Here is a 20,402-nt window from a genome sequence, read left to right as displayed (position 1 = left end):
TCATCTGGGCCTTCAGGGGGTCTCAGCAGAGAGCTCAGGCTTAAGCCCTCCTTGCTGGGCAGGGATTTGGCCGGCTGACAAGGTGGGGAGGAGACTTTGTTTGAAGTGCCTAGGAAGGGTCATGAAATGCTTTCTTACCTGCCTGTCATCTTGGCGCACAGTCTATTTAATATTATGCAATATGGGCTGGGGCATACATTGTGACCGGACAATTATCAGCACTAATTATTATGAAGCAAATGAAAACAAAAGATGACCAGACCCAAGAAGCACTGAGACAACAAATGTCAAGAGAAGTGACTCGTACACTTGCCTTGGATCAGTGACTTGTCATGGGGGTGGGAACTGGAGTCACAGAGTTAGAACAGAAAAGGTCTTTAGGAGCTATCCAGTACAGGTCCTTCATTTTATAGATGAAGAAACTCAGACCCAGAGAGAGTAAGTGACTTTGTTCCAGGTAAGGAAAGGACTGGAGCAGCAATTCAGACACCAGATCTCTGCTTAAATCTAGCGTCCATTCCATTGTAGAAAGCCTAAACGAGCTTGGAACTTTTTCAGTGTATGTCACGGTAATGTGGTATAGGACGTGTCAGGGAGACTGTACTACGGGTGTCCTCAAGGGGTAGGATATATTCTGAGCTTCTTGAAGGCACTGAGATCTGAGTTAATCAACAGCACATATCAAATTCCTGCTGTGTGCTGAGCTCCTGTACTATAAGAAGGTACAAAGGAAGGAATCCAGGCCATGTTCCTGGAAGCTTAGAGTCTCATAGTGGAGATATCAGCCCTCCCCCAAAACCTCTTGGGCTGATGGAGGGGGAGACGTAGTCCCCACTCTAGAAAAACTACCAGCCTATTGGGGAGGACATGGTTTGTACTATCAGGGAGCTCTCAATCTATATGATTTTGACCATGAAATATCTCTTTGCAATTCCCAAGAGAGGAGGGGATTCTGGGAATACTGAACTCAGATCTGCAGCAAACAGAGGGCATCCCCTTTGCCCCCTTAGTCCCACTGAGGACATGGGAAATAAAAAAGTGGTTCCTGCTTGCCCCAGGGACATTGCTTTGTCCCTCAAGCAATGCCCACTGGCATCTCCTTTGGCTCATACCCCAATGGGACCATGGAGCCTACAGTTCCAGATAATTCCAGCTAAATCCAGCCAGCCAGCCCACTGCCCACCCCCTACCACCTTGACTCGTGCCCTTCATAAGGAACTCTGCAGCTGCTGCTCCATGGCTGGGTGTTTACAAGGAAGCCATGTGTTCTCCCCACCCCCACCATCCTGGGATTTGTTACCGGAAAGGGAAAGCCAACTTTGCGAAGGTAGGAGAACTGAGCAATGGATTTCACCTAGAGCAGTTATACTCTCTGCCCTGCACTGGGCCAGGCCCTGTCCTAGGCTGCAGAGATCCAAGGACAGAAGGAAGCAATGGGGCCCTGGTTTGTGAAGTCCTCAGCCTTGACCTGATCATCCCTGAGTCCACATGCTTTCTCCATGCTTATATTTTATCCTATTGTAGTTTGCTATCTATCTTTAGCCCCACAACCTCCCTCAGGTGGGCATTCTGTAGGAAGGGAAGTGAGTATCTTTTGATGTTTGCTTTGTACCATGTCCCTAGGACTTTACAAGAATGGCCATTCAGTTCTCCGTCCTAATTTGAGGCCTGCTCCAGGGTGAATGATCTCAAAATCTTCCAACTTGTCTTCTCTTCAGAGAAGCCCATAGTACTCTTTTCTATGGCCCTAATCAGAGTAAAACATAATTGGGAAATACTTATTAGAATAAATAAAAATACTGCGAAACAATATGTGGTTTTCTAAGTCAGTATGTGAGTGGCAGGGATCCTTCTGTATGATTTAATGGCCTCCATATCTATTTGAGTTTGACACCATTGATTTGAAGCATGCAGCTGATGAAACTTTTGGCATTCTAGGAGCAAGAGTTGCCATCATTTCTTTGAATTTAGGAGAATAGGACCACCTAAATATTGTGGTCTGGGATTCTCAAAGGATTTTCTGTCTTCCTTTTGGCAATCCCCCCAAAGTCAGAGGATTCTAAAGCCTCTGGTCTACCTCTCTGCCATACACTTCAGAACCCATGAGAATGAAACAATTGAACTATGGAGAGGTAGCAGGTGAAGGAGTGTTAGCCCTGCTAGAGAATGAATGAATATCTGTAAAAGTATACTTTTCTCTACTTTGATAACTTTGGTAACCGTCATGTATTTTCTGCGGATGAGGGTGGTTCAGGGAAAAAAAACTTTTTAATCAAAGAGAATGAACTGCCTCAGTATAGAAGCTTCATTGTCCCTGCTGCCCTCTACCCACCTGTATATGGGGAGCTAAGCTGACTTGCCAGGCAATCGAAACTGTCACAAGAAAGACTTGGTGATGTGTGATACAGGGGAAGGTAGAAACAAGAGATGCTATGACTTCATTTGGGGCCATGGGAATTGTGACAGATTTCTAAGGATTTTAGAATCACAGAATGAGAGAGGTGGAAGGGCTGCTGCCATCTAGTATGATCCTTCCTCCCACCCCCAGTGAATCCTCACTGGCCAGACTCTGCTTGGAAGGAGGAATGCTTTCTCTCTCTGGAGGTCAGCGATTCTCTTTTGGAGAACTCTCATTGTTACAAATGTTTTCCTGCCAAATGAAGCCCAAATTTGCCTCTTGTAGCAAACACCTATTGCTACTGGAACCAGACTGACAAATTGAATGTCTTTTCCATAGGACAGCCTTCCAGATGCTTAAAAAACTTTGTGTCTTCCTGTTTGCCTGAAGCCTTCTCCTCTCCAGGCTAAACATTCCCAATGCCTCCAGCCATTCCTTTTATGACATTACTCAAGACCTTCCTTTTCTGACTGCTCTCCAGTTAATCATCAGTATCCATTTAAAACTGTGACACCCCAAACTGAAGGTGGTATCTTCAAATATAATCTGACTAGGGCAGAGTAGGAAGAAAATCATCTTGATTTGGGCTTCTCCTCTTTTTCCTCCCTTCCTTCTAAAACAGAACTAGCCTTCCTCTGTATTTCTCCTGGTTTGAAAAATTGGAGAATGGAAGAATTCTTTCTGGGCCAGGCCTGGGGGAGCTAGACAATTAGACATAGCACCCCTGGGGGCTTTGCACAAGCGAGTAGTAGTCTAGAGCAGCCCCTGAGCATTTAGGGGATGTGATGAAAGATGGGGAAAGGTGGGTTTGCCCGTGGGAAACCAAGCTTTCCACAGCTTTAACTTCCCAGCTACTGAACGGGCTGCCTGTGCTCCCGCCAAGGAGGTACTTGTAATTCCCTCTTATCTGTCACCCTCTTCACTCAGCTGCTCCAGCCTAGCAGCTGGAGTGAGATAAGGATAAGGCCTGAAGGCTGGTTGTCAGAAAGGGAAGGAACAAACAAGGGAGCTATGTGCCCTGAGCCTCCTTGGTGCTGAGGAGGGGAGGCAGCCCCGCAGCCAAGGCTGGCTGAATCCTGGGGGTGGGCAGGAAGCAGGGGAGGTGTGCTGTGAGCAATCTTGGATCCTGTAAACACTCCCTGGCTACAGGGCTCAGTTCCCCCTGGAAATGACCCGGCCGGACACCAGCTTCTCTCCTGCCAGCCAAGGTGGTCCTACTGCTGCTGCAGCTACTATTCAGGAGCTGTGCTCTCTCATCAGTACCTTTTAGTCAGTCAGCAGGCATTTATTAAGCACCAGCTTTGTACCAAGCTCTGTCCTAAACCCTGGGGATACAAAGAAAACAAAAATAAAAACCAGCCATATTCTCAAAATGCTCCCAGTCTAATGAAGCAAACAAGTAGATACAAATAAGATAGGTAAACACACTCACATGTATAACAAATAATGTAAATATACATTTATATATGTGTATTTATACTTATAAATGATCCATAATCTTAAAATTAGATCTATAAGTAAGATATAGATTTATATTTTATACATTACATAAGACAAATATGACACACTATATGTTTATTTTATAGCTTAAATAACTTAAAGCATATATTTCGTTTAAAATAGGCATTTCAGTTATACAGTCATGTGCGTATTGCTACATAGTTGTTGCATGTTGGTATATAATTTGTACATAGTTGCTTGCATATTGTCTCATATATATATATATATATATATATATATATATATATATATACACACACACACATAAATATTACAAGCAGTTAGGCAGTTCAGTTGTTAGAGCATTGGACCTTAAATTAGACTTGAATTCAAGTCCTTCCTCCAAAACTTAATAGCTGTGTGATTCTAGGCAAGTCAGTAATCTCTCAACCTCAGTTGCCTTCTATGTAAGATAAAAACAGCACTACCCCTCAGAATAATTGTGAGAATAAAATTAGAAAAAAAAATTATAAAATGCTTTGCAAATCTAAAAAGTGTTTTATTAATGTCAACCATTATTATTATTATTATTACAGAATAAATAGGAGATCATCAGCAGAGGCAAAGCACTAACTAGTATTAGGGGAGAATGGGGGAAAACTTTTTTTATAGAAGATAAGACTCCAACTGGGACTAGAAGGAAGCCCAGAGATAGAGAAGAGAAAGAAGAAAATTCCAGGCATAGGGCACAACCACTGAAAATGCTTAAGATGGGAAAGGGAATGTCATGTTCAAAGGACAACAAGGAAATCAGTCATTAAACCCAGAATACCTGGTTAGGAAGTAAGGTGTAAGAAGCCTGGAAAGGTAGGAAGGGCAATGTATTGAATGATAAACTGAGGATTTTATACTTGATCCAGGAAGTGATAGGGAATCACTAGAGTTTATTGAATAGGGAGGTGACATGGTCAGACCTGCATTTTAGGAAGATCAATTTGACTGCTGAGTGGACAGTGGATATGAACCAGAACCTCCTTGAAGCAGGAAAACTAGCCAGCAGACTTGTAATAGTCCAAGCATGAGCTGATGAAGGCCTGAACCAGAATGTTAGTAGTATTGAAGAAGGAAAAGGGAGAATATTAAGATATCACAGATATTAAGGGAGGATTTTAAGATAACAGATTGGATTTTATGCATGAAAGAGAGTGAAAAGTTGAAGATATCATCTAGGTTGCTAATCGGAGTAACTGGAAGGATAGGATGCTCCTGAGGAAAAGGAAAGTTAGAAAAAAGGGATGGTTTGAAGAGGGAGGACTAGGAAAAGAAGGGGAAGTTGAACTAGCATTTATTAAGCACCTATTCTGTGCTAGATACCATGTTAAACACTTACAGACAGATTTGTATCTCATTAGACAGATAATGAGTTTAGTTAGGACATAGTGAGTTTCTGATATCTCTGGAGCATCTAGTTCCAGGTATACAATAAATAGGCAGTTGGAAATCTGAATCTGTAGGATAAGAAATAAGTCAGAAATGGATAGTAGATTTGGGAATCATTATATAATCATAGAGATTATAATTGACTCCATGGGAAGTTTTACAAGCTCACTAAATGAAAAAATACCCAGAGAGAAGAAAAAGGTTTTCCCAAAAACAAAACTTTGAGAAATAGCCATGGCTAGTGGGTATGACCTGGGTGAAGTACCAGAAAGGGGAGACTGTAGTAATCAGAATAGGAAGAAAAAGGACAGAGCAGTGTCAAGAAAACTAAAGAGAAGGTGATTGACCATCAGATATTGCAGAAAGGTCAAGAAGGATGAGAATTGATTTTGAGAGAGCAGTTTTCAGTTGAAAAGATTGAAAGTTAGACTGCCAAAAGTTAAGAAAATAAGAAGGAAAAAGTGGAGACATATTGTAGATGACCTACAAGTTTAGCCACAAAAGGGAAAAAAGATGTAAGCAGGGATGGAGGGCAGAAGAGATGGAAATGTGGGATGGGGGAAATGTGAATGTGTTTGTAGGAAGAAAGGAAGCAGTCTATGTGGGCATTTTCTCTGAAGATACACATCACAGTTGACCCATGTCTGCCTATTCTGGACCTCGATCAAGGCCCACTCTGGTACTTTACTTAATATGGGGGCAACCACCCTCGACTCCCAAAGGCTACAAGCTCTGGCAGATTCTGGTTCAGTGGACTGATCATTTGGTGATGAATTCTTTGGTCCTGGCAGCCCCCAGGAGATGTGATGGGTATATGTTTATCTTTTGCATGTGTTTCAGGCTTACAAAATGTCTTTATCACATTTATCGAAAGGCTTTATCTCATTTAAACTTTATGGCATCCTTATGTAGATAAGGACTTGTGGATACTCTTAGCCCCATTTTACATAAGAATGAGTCTGATTGATTTCAACTAAGCACTTCCAAAAGGCTGGTGTGGATTCCCAAAGAAAAATGGTCAGGTAGGTGCTTTGGTTGTTAGAGCATTGATGCTTAAATTAGACTTGAATTCAAGTCCTTCCTCCGAAACTTAATAGCTGTCCTCAAGAAACAACTGGTACAAAGGGGTAAACATATGATAATTAGGGGAGGGGGAAGTAACATACTACTACAGTTTGTTCCTCTGAAGTTCCCTGTCAGTCAGCATTTACCAAGTGCTGATGGAGAGCAGTCTTTTGTGCCAGACTTGGGAGAAGATAAAAAAAATTAGATTAGGCCTAGTTCCTATCTTCATCCGTGATCTTAATCCTGATTCTTTTAACCTTATTTTTCAATTATTTCACTACTCTTCCAGCTGACCCCTCTAACTAGAGGCTCTCTCTCTTCACCCCAGTCTGGTCTGTTGAGAAGCATATAACCCTTTTTGGGTGTGTGTGTCAATATTTTATTAATATTTTTGAAGTATTGTTACCGGTTTTTTTTTCTTTTTAAATTTAACTGTTAATCCCCATAATTACCCACCCAACAGAGCCTTCTCTTTGACAGAGTTTAGCTAATCAAAATAAACCGCTGTGTCTGGCATTGTATAACTTGTTCCATAGATAAAGTCCTCCCTCCCTCCCTCCCTCAAGCTGTGAACACACATGTGTGTGTCCATGCACACACAATCACACTGATTGACAGAGAAGGGAACTCCAATGCATCTTTCTGAAATATCTCCTTTGTTGTACCAATCATGGGATCAGAATTCTGTACTGGATTCCTATCACCTAAAGCCTTGGGGAACAGAGATCAAGAAATGTCTCATGTGTGAGGAGGTCAGAAAGAATATCTTCCCACCAGAGATGAGAATCTGTCCAAAGGCATGGACATAAAAAATTTAATATCATGCACTTATGTAGGGAACAACAATCAAGCCAGTTTGACCAAAGTTGGGGAGATGGGAGGTGAAATTTGTGAGTGGTAGAAAATGTGAAATTAGCCAGAGGGACCCAGAATGTGAAAAGGGCTTAGGCACTGAAGATAGAAGTTTGCATTGAGAGAGGAGGAAGCCTGCCTTAAGGCAACTAGATAGTGCAGTAGTTAGAGATGGAACTAAAGTTAGGAAGACCTGAGTGTAAATATTGCTTCAGACACTTACTAGCTATATGACCCTGGGTAGGTCACTGAATTGTTTGCCTCATTTTCCTCAACTGTCAAATGAAGATATAATCCTACCTGCTTCTCAGGTTTGTGGTGGGAATCAGATGAGATATTTGTTATATAAAAAAAACCATAGCACAGTAAGTCACATATAGTAGACACTGATATAAATGCTGATTCCATATCCCTTCTCCTGGTGACCTTTTCAGAATATAGAATGTAGGAAGAGGAAAATCATGGGGAAAGATAATGAGTTTGGTTTTAGATATGTTGAGTCTGAAGTGACTTGGAGAATCCAGTCAGAGGTCATCAGTAGTCAGTTGATGATATGGAGCTCTCAGGAGAGAAATGAGAACTTGATGGGTATATTTATAAATCATAGAGATAAAGGATAATCCTATCGGAGCAGAAGAGATCACCAAGAGAGGGAAAAATGATCAAAGAGGGCCACTGATCAGTGACCAATCCCTGGGGTTCAGCCATACCCATGTGGAAGGACAGGGACCAAGAAGCAGCAGAGTGGAAGGAAACTTAGGAAAGGGATAGTATCACAAAAACCCTCCGGAAATTATACAGAAGGGAATCGTTTGGCAGGGTCAGCAATTCTAAATGCTACAGAAAGGCCATGTAAGATGAAAACATGGGAAGAGGTCTTCCATTTAGCAGAGCCTGAGGTTCCTTTTAGTCACCTATCTACTAAATGTTGGTTGTGATCAAAATCTTGATTTCCAAGTTCAATATTCTATAAAATGAGAAAGGATGAAAAAGAGAGGAGATAATTCCTTACTCCTTCTATCTTACTTCTGCTTCTTGATGCAGACTACCCAGATGAATTAAAACTGGTGGAATCATGTGGAGGAGAGTAAAGAACTCCAGTGTCCCCATTCTAGCAGGATCAATGGACCGGAGTAGTGAGAGCTTTAAGAGAATCTAAAGGTCATTTTATTCATCCCACCTCCCTCATTTTACAGATAAGGAAATTGAAGACAAAAAGGGTTTTAAGTAGTTTGTCCACCATCACACAGGAAAACAGGTGACAACCTGGATTCAAATCCAGGTCCCCTAATTCCAGATGTAGCATTCTTTTTACTGGATGCTGCTACCTCAAGTTTATCCCCATTTCTCTGGCTTCGATGGAGAGAAGGGGAGAATGGCCTACATGTCTGTCCAACTGTTGCCCCCCAAAAGGTGAAAGATGGTAACGGAACTTGAGAAGGTGGATCCAGGAAGGAGCATCCCTGACACACAGGTAGTGGAATTCTACTGAGGCTTTTGTGCCCCCAAAGCATAGGCTCAGAGTCTCATTTGGCTGCACCCTTGTGCTGCTCCTCCCTTTGGGGCGTGCCTGCTGTTAGGGCTTTGTTTGTTTTGGGTTTACCTCTTGCCTTCTCCCCTCAGCTGTGGGTCTCAAGCTGTGCTTGTGCTGCCTGGCCCCTTACCCCAGCTCCTAGAGAATTCCTCAGGGGGTGGAGAACTCCAGGCTGAGGAGCAGAACACTCCGATCTGAGCCAAAGAGTGAGCTCCTGAGGCAAGAGGGTAGAGAGCTCATTACTCCTCACCTCCTCCCTATCTGATCATCCGAGCTTAGAGTGAAAATCCTGGGACCTCTTCCTGCCCTCCAGCTCTTCCCTTCCCCTGCCATGGATAATAGGGAACTGCTTTTTTTCTCCTTGACTCTTGGTGGACCATCTCCTTGTCGAGTGGTGGAACGTTCAGATGTCCGAAAAGCTGAGGGTCAGAGAGATATTTAGGGGGTTGTGGTGGGGAAATACAGGAAGTATAGTTGGAAGGAAGGGAAATACAGAGAGTATAGTTGAAAGGACAGGAAATACAGAGAGTATCATTGGAAGGAAGAAAGGGAGGGGAAGTGAGGGAAGCTGCTGATTAAATTTTTCTCCCAGAGAGAGGCTCAGAGTCTCTTTCTCCCCTACCTCTGAAGGGCTCAAAGGTTGAAGGCTTAGAAAGTTGTCAGAGAGGAATGGGGAAATGTCTGCATTACCCACATGGATGAAAAGGACTCTTCAGATGTGCCAGAGGCAGCACACGGGTGTCCATGTTCCAGGAATAGAGCAAACCTTCCTAGAACTTACACTTTTCCATCTATAGAAAGAGCAGGAAGACATGGTGAGTGGCTTGGCTTCCTGGCTCCAATTCATGGGCAGCAGCTGGCATTTGAACCAGTTTTTTTTTCCAGCTGAGCAGGGTGGATCTGAACTAGACCTCTGGGGAAAGAAAGGGCACTATTTGACTTTTGCAATTTTCCAGCTCATTCTTTAGCTCTAGAGCCCTGCCCCTTCTAGCTTAAATCTAAGCTCCCTGTTTCTTCCCTTTTCCCTTAGAAGCTAAAGTTTTTTGGCCTCAGATAACTAACTGACTGCCTTCTGAACTGCCAAGCTGGGGGTAGTGGAAGAACATTGGTACCTGGAGGATAAATGTATACTTGGGGTAGGAGGAGGAACAGAGGACTGTACATTGTTGGGCAGAGGCTGAAGGAATTTCTGTCTTTGGGGGGCCAGACTATAGCCAAGGACTCGGGACAGCCGAGAAAATATGTCCTATTCTGACCCAAAGGTTAGCTTGAATCTCTGTTAAGTGTTGGATATTCACCACTGGTAGTTACTGATCTGGAAAAGCAGCATAGTCTAGTGAAAGAACAGAGATTGAGTCAAAAGAAACAAATTCAAATTCTGCCTTTGACATTTGTTAGCTATGTGACCAAAGCTACTGAGCTACTGACTAAAAACGAATTGGGTAGCCCACGTTATGCAGCTGGTTGTTTGGACGATCCAATGAGATAATGCATATGTAAAATGCAATTGTAAATAATAGTGAATGTTAGAGTTAAGGCATATAAATTTATGTGCATGTGAGGTACAAAATAGTTGACATGAATATAGCGTTTTAAGATTTGAAAGCCTGTATACATACCTTCTGAGTCTCACAACACCCCTGTCATAATAGTTAACTGTATAAGACTTAAAATTTGCAATGTACTTTATGCATAATATCTCATTTCATCCTCAAACAACACGAGAAGGTAGGTGCTGTTATTACAGTTTTACAAATAAACAGGCAGATTGATGTACTCAGAGTTACACAACTAGTATGTGGGATACAAATACAGGTCTTCCCAAATCAAAGGGCAGGGTTCTTTTTGGAACACCATCATAATAGTTCAAAGGAAGAACTTATTTCTGGTTGAAAGGATTAAGAAAAGGATAATAAATGTGTGATTTGTGCCTGAGGCCTTGCAAAATAACACAGTGTTTCAACAGTTAGAAAAGAAAAACATGAGGGCATTTAAGGAATAGGAACTAATATAAGCAAAGTTGTGAAAGTAGAAAAGAACAGAGAATTGTTTAAGAAACTCCAGGTTGGTTAGAGCCTGGGGTAATCAGATAAAAGCATCAGAAAGATAAGGCTGAAAAGATTGGCTGGGACCAGGGTTTGAAGAGCCTTCAGGGCTAGAGCAAAAATGTCCCTTTGAGTGAATGCAGGTCCTACTCCTGGGCTTGCTACCCCCTGATAAGCCTTAAATATCCCCCAGCAGGAGATACAAGGTCGGAGGGTTCCATCTGTCTTTGGATGTCTTTGACAATAGAGAGGGGACTGGAAGTAAACTATCTTAAAGGAGGGGGCATAGATCTTTTAGAATGAGAGGGAGTTTAGGTTAAAACAAACTTTTGAATCCAGAAAGACCACATTTTATGATGGGGAAAGAGCTGGATTTAGGAACACTTAAAACACACGTGATCTCGAGCAGATCATTTAGGAACACTTACAACACATGTAACCTCAAGCAGATCATTTAGATTCTCTGAGCCTCAATTTCTTTATCTGTAAAATAGAAAAGCTCAACCAGATGGCCTCTTATAATTTTCCTTCCTGTTCTGCACCTATGGTCCTTTGATTGATAGTTCCCAATGTCAGGAAGGAGTTCACTGTGGAAAAGTAAGGCTGACATCATTCCCAGTAAGGGGGAGGCGGAATAGAAGGGGGAAGAATGATGGGAGGTGTTTTTCTCCCCCACCCTCACCAGAACTGGCTTATCTACTTTGGAAGCCGTAGGAGGAGGGGAACTAGAGGCCCGGTGGCAGGAAACTAGAACACCAATGGTATGTACTGATTGTGTCCAAGAGCAATAGTTCCTCCGAGGCAGGTGGTGAAGCCTCTCCAACTGAGGCAGGCCATGATTAGCCCCTTTTTTTTTTTTCTCTTTGACATAGATCTTTAAACTAAAGAGGAGCTCGTGTTTCTCTGCTTTGGGAAAGGTATTCTAATTAGGAAGCAGTAAGAGGGGGCAGTGGGGATGGGAAGCTAGGGGTATGTGCACATTCCCCTGAATGCCTGTGTTAAGGGTGACCAGGAAATGACTGAGATCTAACACTAATAAAATTAGTCCCATCCCCCTTTAGTCTTTTAAGTTCCTGGTTGTTTTCCTATGGGGGCAGGGGGTGCCTCAAAATGGGGAAAACTCTTACCACCCCCTCAGTCTTCCTCCATCCTGATTCTCATCCTTAATTCAAAGGGTTCTGAGAGGAAAGGAGGTATATGGAAGTCACCAGAACCATACTGAGAAGAGAGATCCTGATTGCTGTTTAATCTTAATCCTCCACCTTTTACAGGTGAGGAAATTAAGATAAAGAACTGGTTAGTGGCCAGACTTGTTTAGAATCCAGGTTTTGTTCTTGGCATTTTTTCCTAGACCTTGGTTGCTCATCCTGACTGGCCAGCCCTCACCCCAGAGCCTGGCCATTTGAAATACTAATTAAGGAAAGTGCTCTTCTCCCCTGAACACCGTTCCGGTGGCAGTGGGTGGCTTGGGCTCCAGGTTAATGTGCAAGGGCTCTAAATTGTGGTGGCTTCCTGAATCAGCTAGCCACCTCCATGTCTGAAATCTTGGAGCTCCCACATACTTCAAATCCACAGGGAAATAGGCAAGAGGATAAGGAATGTCAAGAGGGAAGGGAAGCCAATAAGCCTGAGAGAACATCAGGAATGGCAGGAGTGGACTGTGTCCTCACCTGTAACATGCAGGGGTGGACCTTCAAACCCCTCATCCCCTGAACCCAGGATTCCTTATGCCCAAATCCCTTGTTCTTCCCCCTGTCCTAGACTGCCTTTCCTAGTGAGGGCAGAAGGATGGAAAGGAAGGCCCTTTGAAGACTGATCCTTGGTGGTCTGAGGCCTTCCCCTGATTCTGAGCCAGGTGGAGGGAGAGCCGTTGGTCCTGCAGGGGTGTTTCTGCAGCAGAGTAGAGAGAAACCAAACAAAGCCTGTAATCTGCTCAGCGCCAGATCTGAAGGGCCCAGAACAGAGCAGCTGAAACAATAATGTTCAGGGACAGGGCCGAGGAGAAATGGGACTAAAGGCAACCAGGGCGGGGGCGATGGGCGCTGTGAGGGGGGGGTGGTCCTCAACAGACTGCACCAACATTGTGATGCACTTGCCCTGGTTACCCAGAGCCCTGCCCTCAGGGAGTTTTCTTTCTGCCGGACTGTGAGAAGGGAGCAGAGCACGGCCTGGGCCCAGAGAAGTCACTGCAGGGAGCTGAAAGCAGGAGAGCTCAGGGAGTCTCAGAGGAGACGGGTTCCAAGAGCAGTCTTGAAGTTGAAAGTTCTAAGAGACGGGCACGAGGCGGGTGCACACGCCGAGCTTGGGAGGCGACCCGAGGGGGCCCGAAGGAGTAGGAGGTGAGCGGCTGGGACACGGGCCTGGTGGGCTGGGCTGGCTGGAGCCAAGTACACAAACTAAGGCAGGAAAGGCCAGACTGTGGAAGGCTGGGCTGAGCCGAGGTGAGAATACTTTATCCCACAGTCACAACAGCAGGTCGAGTCATTCAGGACTTCTAAGCAGGAGAATCTTGGGAAAACTAGTCTGGCCTGTGCCCAACAGGGGCCTCCGGCTTTCATGTTCTCCCCCTTTGGCTCTTTCCCCATTCCCTGCGCGTCAAACTGCGGGACTCGCCCTGTGCCTTGGCACAAGGGTCCCACCTTCATAGGTACCCATCCCAAGGGCTGTGACGCGTCTCACCCAGACGCCTCCTTGGTCCCCTGTGCCGAGCTCCTCTTGCAGTGGCTTCAGATGCTTTTCTTTGGTGGTTTGTATTTACTGATCCGGTGTCTTCGCTGCTCAGTAAGCTCTCCTCTGTTCTAGGGCTGTGTTTGCCTTTGTGCCTTTGCAGCGGGCCGGCTCGTACAAAGTAGGCTCGCTGTGAACCGAATGAGCACAGGCCGGCCCTGCTGCCAGCTCGTTGGAGGTGGCTGGGGACAGGTAGTGGTTAGATCAAGTGCGGGGGCCTCAGAAGGGCATCGGCCGGGGATGGGGGGCTGGTCTCGAGGAGGATGCGTTCTCTGCCAGGCTGACTGCTCCCCCCTCCTCTTACGCTCGGACCCTCTTCCCGCCTTGCAGCACTGGGAAGTTTTCAAGGATGTAACTGAAGTCTTCATCCTGGTACCTGCACTCCTGGGGCTCAAGGGGAACTTGGAGATGACCCTGGCATCAAGACTGTCAACAGCTGTGAGTATCCAGGGGTGGGTGAGGAGGTTCCAGGAGGGGAGGGGGGGCCTGACTCCATGCAAGGCTTCAGGAAGGCCCTGAGCCCTGTCCCAGCCTGGGGGACGGCTGTGTTAGTCTGGGAGGGGCTTGGGGGAGGAAGAGGGAAGGGAAACACCTTAGTGGAAGGAGAGTTGAAAGTGGAGGGCTTTCCTGTTGGGAGCTCCCTGCTTCCAAGCATCGCCTGTCTTCAGACAGCCCGTCTGGCCCTGCTCCTGTCCCCCCCACCCCACTCTCTGGGGCCACCTTATGACTATTTGTGCAGCTTTGCCTGGATGGCACCGTGCTGACTCCTTCCCCTCCCCTCCTGCCCTGCACAGATGGGGGCCTCCTCTGATCTTCAGCCCCACTCTGCAGCTGGGACTGGAGGAGAGCCAGTCCCGTCCAGCCCCCTTCCCAGCCCCCTTCCCCTTCCCTCCCCTGCCCCTGAATGAGTTCTTCTGACTGTTTATTAAGACACAGGAACAAGGATGAACTGAGGGGAGGGGGCTCCCAACTCAATCCGCATTGAGAGTTCCAGGGGCTTTCTGTCTCCTGGGACGGGCTTGGAGGACAAGAACTGCACTGTTGGAGTTTCTGGTGAGGGTGATGGGAGACAGGAAGGACTGGCACTGTCTCCTGGATCAGCAAAGGGCCACGTCCCCTTTGCACAAAAAGAGAGAAACTAGGTTGCCTTATCTTAAATCTAGCCCAGGGCAGCCCATCTCTGCTTCTGGTCCATATTACTCCTCCTTATCAGGCTCTCTGCCAGGACAGTGGGAACTCACCTCCTGCTGGGCTCTGGATGCCTACCCCTCGCTTATCAAAGGCTGGGAGGGGGAACTTCAAAGGCAAGTACTGAGGCCATCCTAACCTGGTCTGGGAACACAAGGCCAGAGCTCAGAGGAAGGTGAGTCATCTCATCTGGGCTCCCTGACTCTCCAGAGCTAGATGGAGAATGGAAATTCCTTCACCTTAAGAACCCAAAAGCACATTAGCTATAGCACTGAAAATAACTTTCGTTTATATAGTTTGATGTTGATATTATGATGTAATAGATATTATATATAATTTACCACTTATATTACATAGAGTTTAACACAGTATACCCAGAATATTATAGGGGTTTAATAAATATTTGTTAGGGGCATCTCGGTGGTGCAGTGGATAGAGCATCAGCCCTGAAGTCAAGAGGACCTGAGTTCAAATGCGGCCTCAGACACTTAACCCTTCTAGCTCTGTGACCCTGGGCAAGTCACTTAACCCCACCTGCCTCGGCAAAAATAAACATTTGTTGATTCACTTGTAAAGCATTTTAAATCTACTGTCTCATTTGAACCTTATTAGAATGCTATGAAGTAGGTAGGTGAGCACTTTTTGCTACAATAATATTGAAAATAGCCTATATTTATATAGCTTACCTTTTATATGGTAATAAATGTTATAATTTGCCATTATAGCACAGTATTTGGCACATTGTAGGTGTTTCATAAATATTAACAAAATTTTTGATCTGTTATTTCATTTGGGCTTTATAGCAACCCTATGAAGTAGGTGGTTCAGTTATTAACTTTAAGACACTTAACGCTTTTTACTATAATCATAATTGAAAATAATAACTATATTTATATAGCTTGCCATTTATTACATAATAGATATTATAATTTCCCAATATAGCACAGTACCTGGTACATGGTAGGTGTTTAATGAATATGTGTTGACTTTTAAAGCTCTTTAGATCTGTTATCTCATTTGGGCCTCCTATAACCCTGTAAAATATAGGTCATTCAGCTATGATTGTCCCCAGTTTATAGAGGTTCAGAGAGAGTAAGTTAGTTGCCTGAGGTCATATAGTAGAAAATAGGTGGGGAAAAGGACTCAAACCCAGCCCTTTTGCACAATTGTGCCTTCTCCAAACCCAGGGTCTCTTACTGAAGATTAAAGAGTGTCTCCCCCACACTCATGAAACTCTGGCAACACAAGTTCTAGCTGTGGCTTCCCCTCCCCTGCCCATTGCCCTTTGGCCAGGAACTGAAGGGTTTCTGACAGACTTGGAAGGTCTCTTCGAGGCCTCTCATGTGACTCCCCCCCTTCTCCTGGATGACAGTTCTTTGTCTCCCTCTGAACCTCTGCCCTTCCCCTGCCAGGCCAACATTGGGCACATGGACACACCAAAGGAGCTTTGGAAGATGATCACTGGGAACATGGCCCTTATCCAGGTGAGTATGCGGGGAAGCCCACAGGGAGAGCACACCGCACTCCCCGGCCCAGGGGACGAGTTCCCTGAGGAAATGCTGGGCCTTTGAGAGGGAATGCCTCGCCCCAGAACAAGAGGCCCTGGACATAATCAAGGGTCTCTAGAGAAGGACATGGTTCCTGGAGTGACTTCCATTGCCTCACTGACTTGGCTTCCACCCAAAACTGCATTGGACGGTAACCAGGTTACCCAGGAAAACAGCCAGAGCAGGAGAGCTTGAGGGATGGCAGCCTTTCCCCAGGGGTGTCGGTTCCCCAGGGCCATCCTGAAGGCAGGAAGACAGTGTGATAACAAGGATCTGCAGGAGAGGGGCTGAGGGGCTGGGGCTGCTCGGACAGCCTCTGCCTGCGTCACTGCCAAGCCGCAGAGCCTTGTGGACGTGGGGCTGGGACTCCACACCCCTGAGTACCCTGCCCAGCTTCCCCTCGGAGGGTCTCAGCTGCCTCCTGGAGAGAGACTCCGTTAGTCAGTGACATAGGGCCTTAGCGATCATCTCAGCCAGCGGTAGGAAGGACCATTTGGATATTGATCATTCCATTTGTGGGCCACACAAAATCGCCAACTTGTAGCGATCAAACGGTATCAAACGGTGGGGGTTGTCTTACCTAGCTTTCAGTTCATCACCACTTGCAGTTACCTTAGCAGATGACTTCACCAAACTCAGACAGCTTCCATGGGCTGGACATTTCCCACCCATGATCTAAGTCAACCCCAAATTCACATAGGAGATAGAAGACTACAATTCAGTGCCATGTGTTAGGCATCTGCCAAGTGAGGAGCTCTGGGTTAGTTGCCAGCAGGGAGCTAGTAATTTTTTGTTTGTTTGTTTTTTTAAAAGAACATCTCCTCCTCATGAGGAACTAATTTAATTCAGTCTGTTAAACTTTTATTAAGCACCTTCTGTTTAGCCCTTCTATGAGTATTGGGAGACAACCAGAGTTCAGCAAAGATCCATTCCCTGCCCTCAAAAAGTTTTCAGTCTCATAAGGTTATCATTATAGATAACTATAATGAAAAAAATTTAAAAGTTCATAAGAGGGGCAGCTAGGTGGTGCAGTGGATAGTGCACTAGCCCTGAAGTCAGGAGGACTTGAGTTCAAATGTGGTCTCAGACACTTAACACTTCCTAGCTGGACAAGTCACTTAACCCTAATTGCCTCAGCAAAAAAAAAAAAAAAAAAAAAAAGTTCATTATAGAGAGGTACTAAGAAAAATATTTTATGAATGGGCTACTGATACCAGCATGGGAATAAGGGGACACTTTCTTGAGGAAGCAGTAGTTAATTTTTTTAAATTTTTAATAGTTTTTTATTTACAAGTTATATGCATGGGTAATTTTACAGCACTGACAATTGTCAAACCTTTTGTTCCAAGTTTTCCCCTCCTTTCCCCCACCCCCCTCCCCTAGATGGCAGGATGACCAATACATGTTAAATATATTAAAGTATAAATTAAATACAATATAAATATACATGTCCAAACCATTATTTTGCTGTACAAAAAGAATCGGACTCTGAAATATTGTACAATTAACCTGTGAAGGAAATCCAAAATGCCAGCAGGCCAAAATAGTGATTGGGAATTCAATGTAATGGTTCTTAGTCATCTCCCAGAGTTCTTTCGCTGGGTGTAGCTGGTTCAGTTCATTACTGCTCCATTAGAACTCTGACTTGGTTCATCTCAAGCAATAGTTAAATTTTAAAGGCTAGGAAATAATACAGCATGCCAGAAGGAGGAAGAAAACATTCAGGCACAAACAGAGGCAGTGTCAGGAAAATGAAGGTTGTTTTCTTGTCCACAGAGCAGCCCCATTTGTCTAGAACAGAGAGAGGGAGCAGTGAGAATACATTTGGACAGATAGGGATGTACCACATCTTGGAGGACCTTAAGTCTCACACAAAGCAGTCAAGCTTTAGTCCTTGGGGAGTAAAAAGGGAGTGAAACTGAGAAGATTTATGCATAAGGAATTTATTCCGATGGCCTTATGAAGTATGGGCAAAGACCAATTAGGAGGCTGCCGCAAAAGCCCAGGTGAGTGGCAATGGGTTGCCTGTGCTGGTAAAGCGGTTGAGAGAATGAAGGGAAGAGGATGGTCACAAGAGGTTTTACAGAAGTGGAATCCACAGGTGGTAGATTGTAGAACTGATTGGATGTGAGAAATGAGGAAGAGCAGTAGTAAAGAATAACTTCAAAGTTTCAAACATGGAAGACTGAGGGGTAGTAGATACAGTGAAACTTTGTTTGGGACATGTCGAGCTGAAGTGCCAGCATCAGCTATTTCTGAGAAGTCAAGGCCGATGAGGACTTGGGAAGGGCTGTTGAATTTGGTAAAGTCAGTCATCAATGGCATTTAAGAGAGGAATTCTGGTAAAGCAGCTGGATTGTCCAGAGGCTGAGGAGGAGGCCTGTAGTAGGGAAGTTGGGGCTTCGGGTATAGACGCTTTCTCAAAGAAGTTTAGCAGGGAAGGGGAGAGGAGAGATAGAACCCTCAGTGGCTTAGGGTAGAAAGACCAGTGGATGGTTCCTGGGCATGCTTATGAGAAGGAGCCAGTCACTCCACACTCATTTCTTAGGCCCTTACAAGGTGCCAGTACCATGAGCTTGCATTCTCTCAGGAGACAATGTGCATATAATTCAGTACAGAGATAGGGCCTGGACTTGTGATTATCGGGAATTCTGACATGAAGAAGGTCCTTCTATGTCTGCAGTTGGCGCTTTCTCAGTAACCTAGTCCTACAGGGGATTTTAACATTTTTATATGTACCATGGATCTCTTCTCAGAATCACATTCTTAAAAATCCATACAATGGCAAAGAATATCTGCTATTTTGAAATAAAGAAGTCATTTTATCCCCAAGTGTCTTAGAAAGCTTCTAAGAGCAGTCAGTGACTTTCCCAGAGTACTCCAAAAGGTGTGTGTCAGGGACAGACCTAGAACCAAGGCCATCCTTCTGTCTACTACAGCATGATACCTCTTTCTTTTTTATATGCACATGTATGTATTCATAATTGTACACATATGTATATGTGTGTATAACAAGATTAAATGCAAGCTTGGACTGCTTAGTTAAGTACTCCTATAGCAAATGGAGGACTCAGGAATGTCAGGAGAACCTGGGCCTTGTGCTAAGCCATGAAAAAAGCAAGGAATTGTATTTGGAGGAGAGGAGGTTGGGATTAATCTTCTGTCCCCAAAAAAGACCATGAAATCAGGGAGGTGATGCCTGCCATGATGTGCAAATATATTGGATTTAAGTGCAGTTACCAGCTTCATCTTTTCCTCTAGAGCTATGTGGGCCAGTAGCAAGATACCTGGAGAGGGCCCTGGATGCTGTGGGAGACTTTGGCTTTTTAAACTAAGGTTTTTAACTGGTCTTAAACTGAGGCAACTAACCATTTAGTGATTAAGAATAGGTAAGAATTGAGGCAAAAAATGACCTCTTTTACCTAGCCAAAAATAAATCCTATCTGGAAGGAGAAGGATTTCTGGCTAAAACTGAAACAATCGCTCTTTTCTTTTCCTGGGAGTCAGTAAGGGCCCAAACAATGACCATTTGGGAGCTGGTCTAGGATCTATTTTTGAGCAATCCAGAAGAGTCAGAGTAATTTGGATTTAAGGCATAGTTCTCACGAAAGAAATTTAACTGGTAAACCCCAAGATTTCTTGAGAGATTTCAACAATTAAAAAAAAAATTGCATTCCCCTGGGCAGAGCACCTGAAGGTTAGGGTATGATGAAAGAGGGGTAAGAAGAGAGAAAATTCTGTGTACCTGTATGTAGCACAGCACAGAACCAGCTGAGGCAATGACTTCTGGAACACAGTTCTGGAGGGAGCAAGACGGAATGGTACCTTGGGCACTGGTAGAGAAAGTAGTGGTGTTGAAGATTGGTCAAGAATGGCGTTTGAGAGAGAAGTTCTAGTAAAGCAGGAGCAGAAGGCAGATTGCTGGGAGGACACTTCTGGAACCAAAGGAAAGGATAATGGAGGAGCGTACATCAAAATTACCTAAATCTCATGAAGAAAGGTTAAATCCGTGTTTAATGAATATTGGATTACTTGCCCTCTAGGGGAGGGGGTGGGAGGAAATTTGGAACATAAGGTTTAGCAAGGTCAGTGTTGAAAATTATCCATACATGTGGTTTGGAAATAGAAAGCTTTAATAACAAGAGAGGTTAAATCTTCTGGAGGGG

The 20,402-nt window shown here is 44.6% G+C and overlaps 1 protein-coding gene across 4 annotated transcripts in view; it reads left to right on the top strand.

Annotated features, from left to right (window-relative positions):
- The window catches only part of SLC41A1 (solute carrier family 41 member 1), a 38,317-nt gene that overhangs the window by 3,778 nt on the left and 14,137 nt on the right, over window positions 1-20,402 (top strand). For 3 of the 4 annotated variants that reach the window (XM_003767622.4, XM_031937244.1, XM_031937243.1), the window contains 2 exons: window positions 13,832-13,939; window positions 16,102-16,173. In XM_003767622.4, coding sequence (XP_003767670.1) covers window positions 13,832-13,939; window positions 16,102-16,173 — 180 coding nt within the window. Of the gene's footprint in view, window positions 1-11,948; window positions 12,046-13,831; window positions 13,940-16,101; window positions 16,174-20,402 lie in introns of all 4 variants that reach the window. The other variant, XM_031937245.1, reaches the window with a different exon arrangement.

Source organism: Sarcophilus harrisii, chromosome 4 (genome assembly GCF_902635505.1).
Source record: "Sarcophilus harrisii chromosome 4, mSarHar1.11, whole genome shotgun sequence".
In the NCBI taxonomy this organism is placed as follows: domain Eukaryota; kingdom Metazoa; phylum Chordata; class Mammalia; order Dasyuromorphia; family Dasyuridae; genus Sarcophilus; species Sarcophilus harrisii.
The sequence above is the reverse complement of the archived record's forward strand: the minus strand, read 5'-3'. Positions and strand labels throughout refer to the sequence as shown.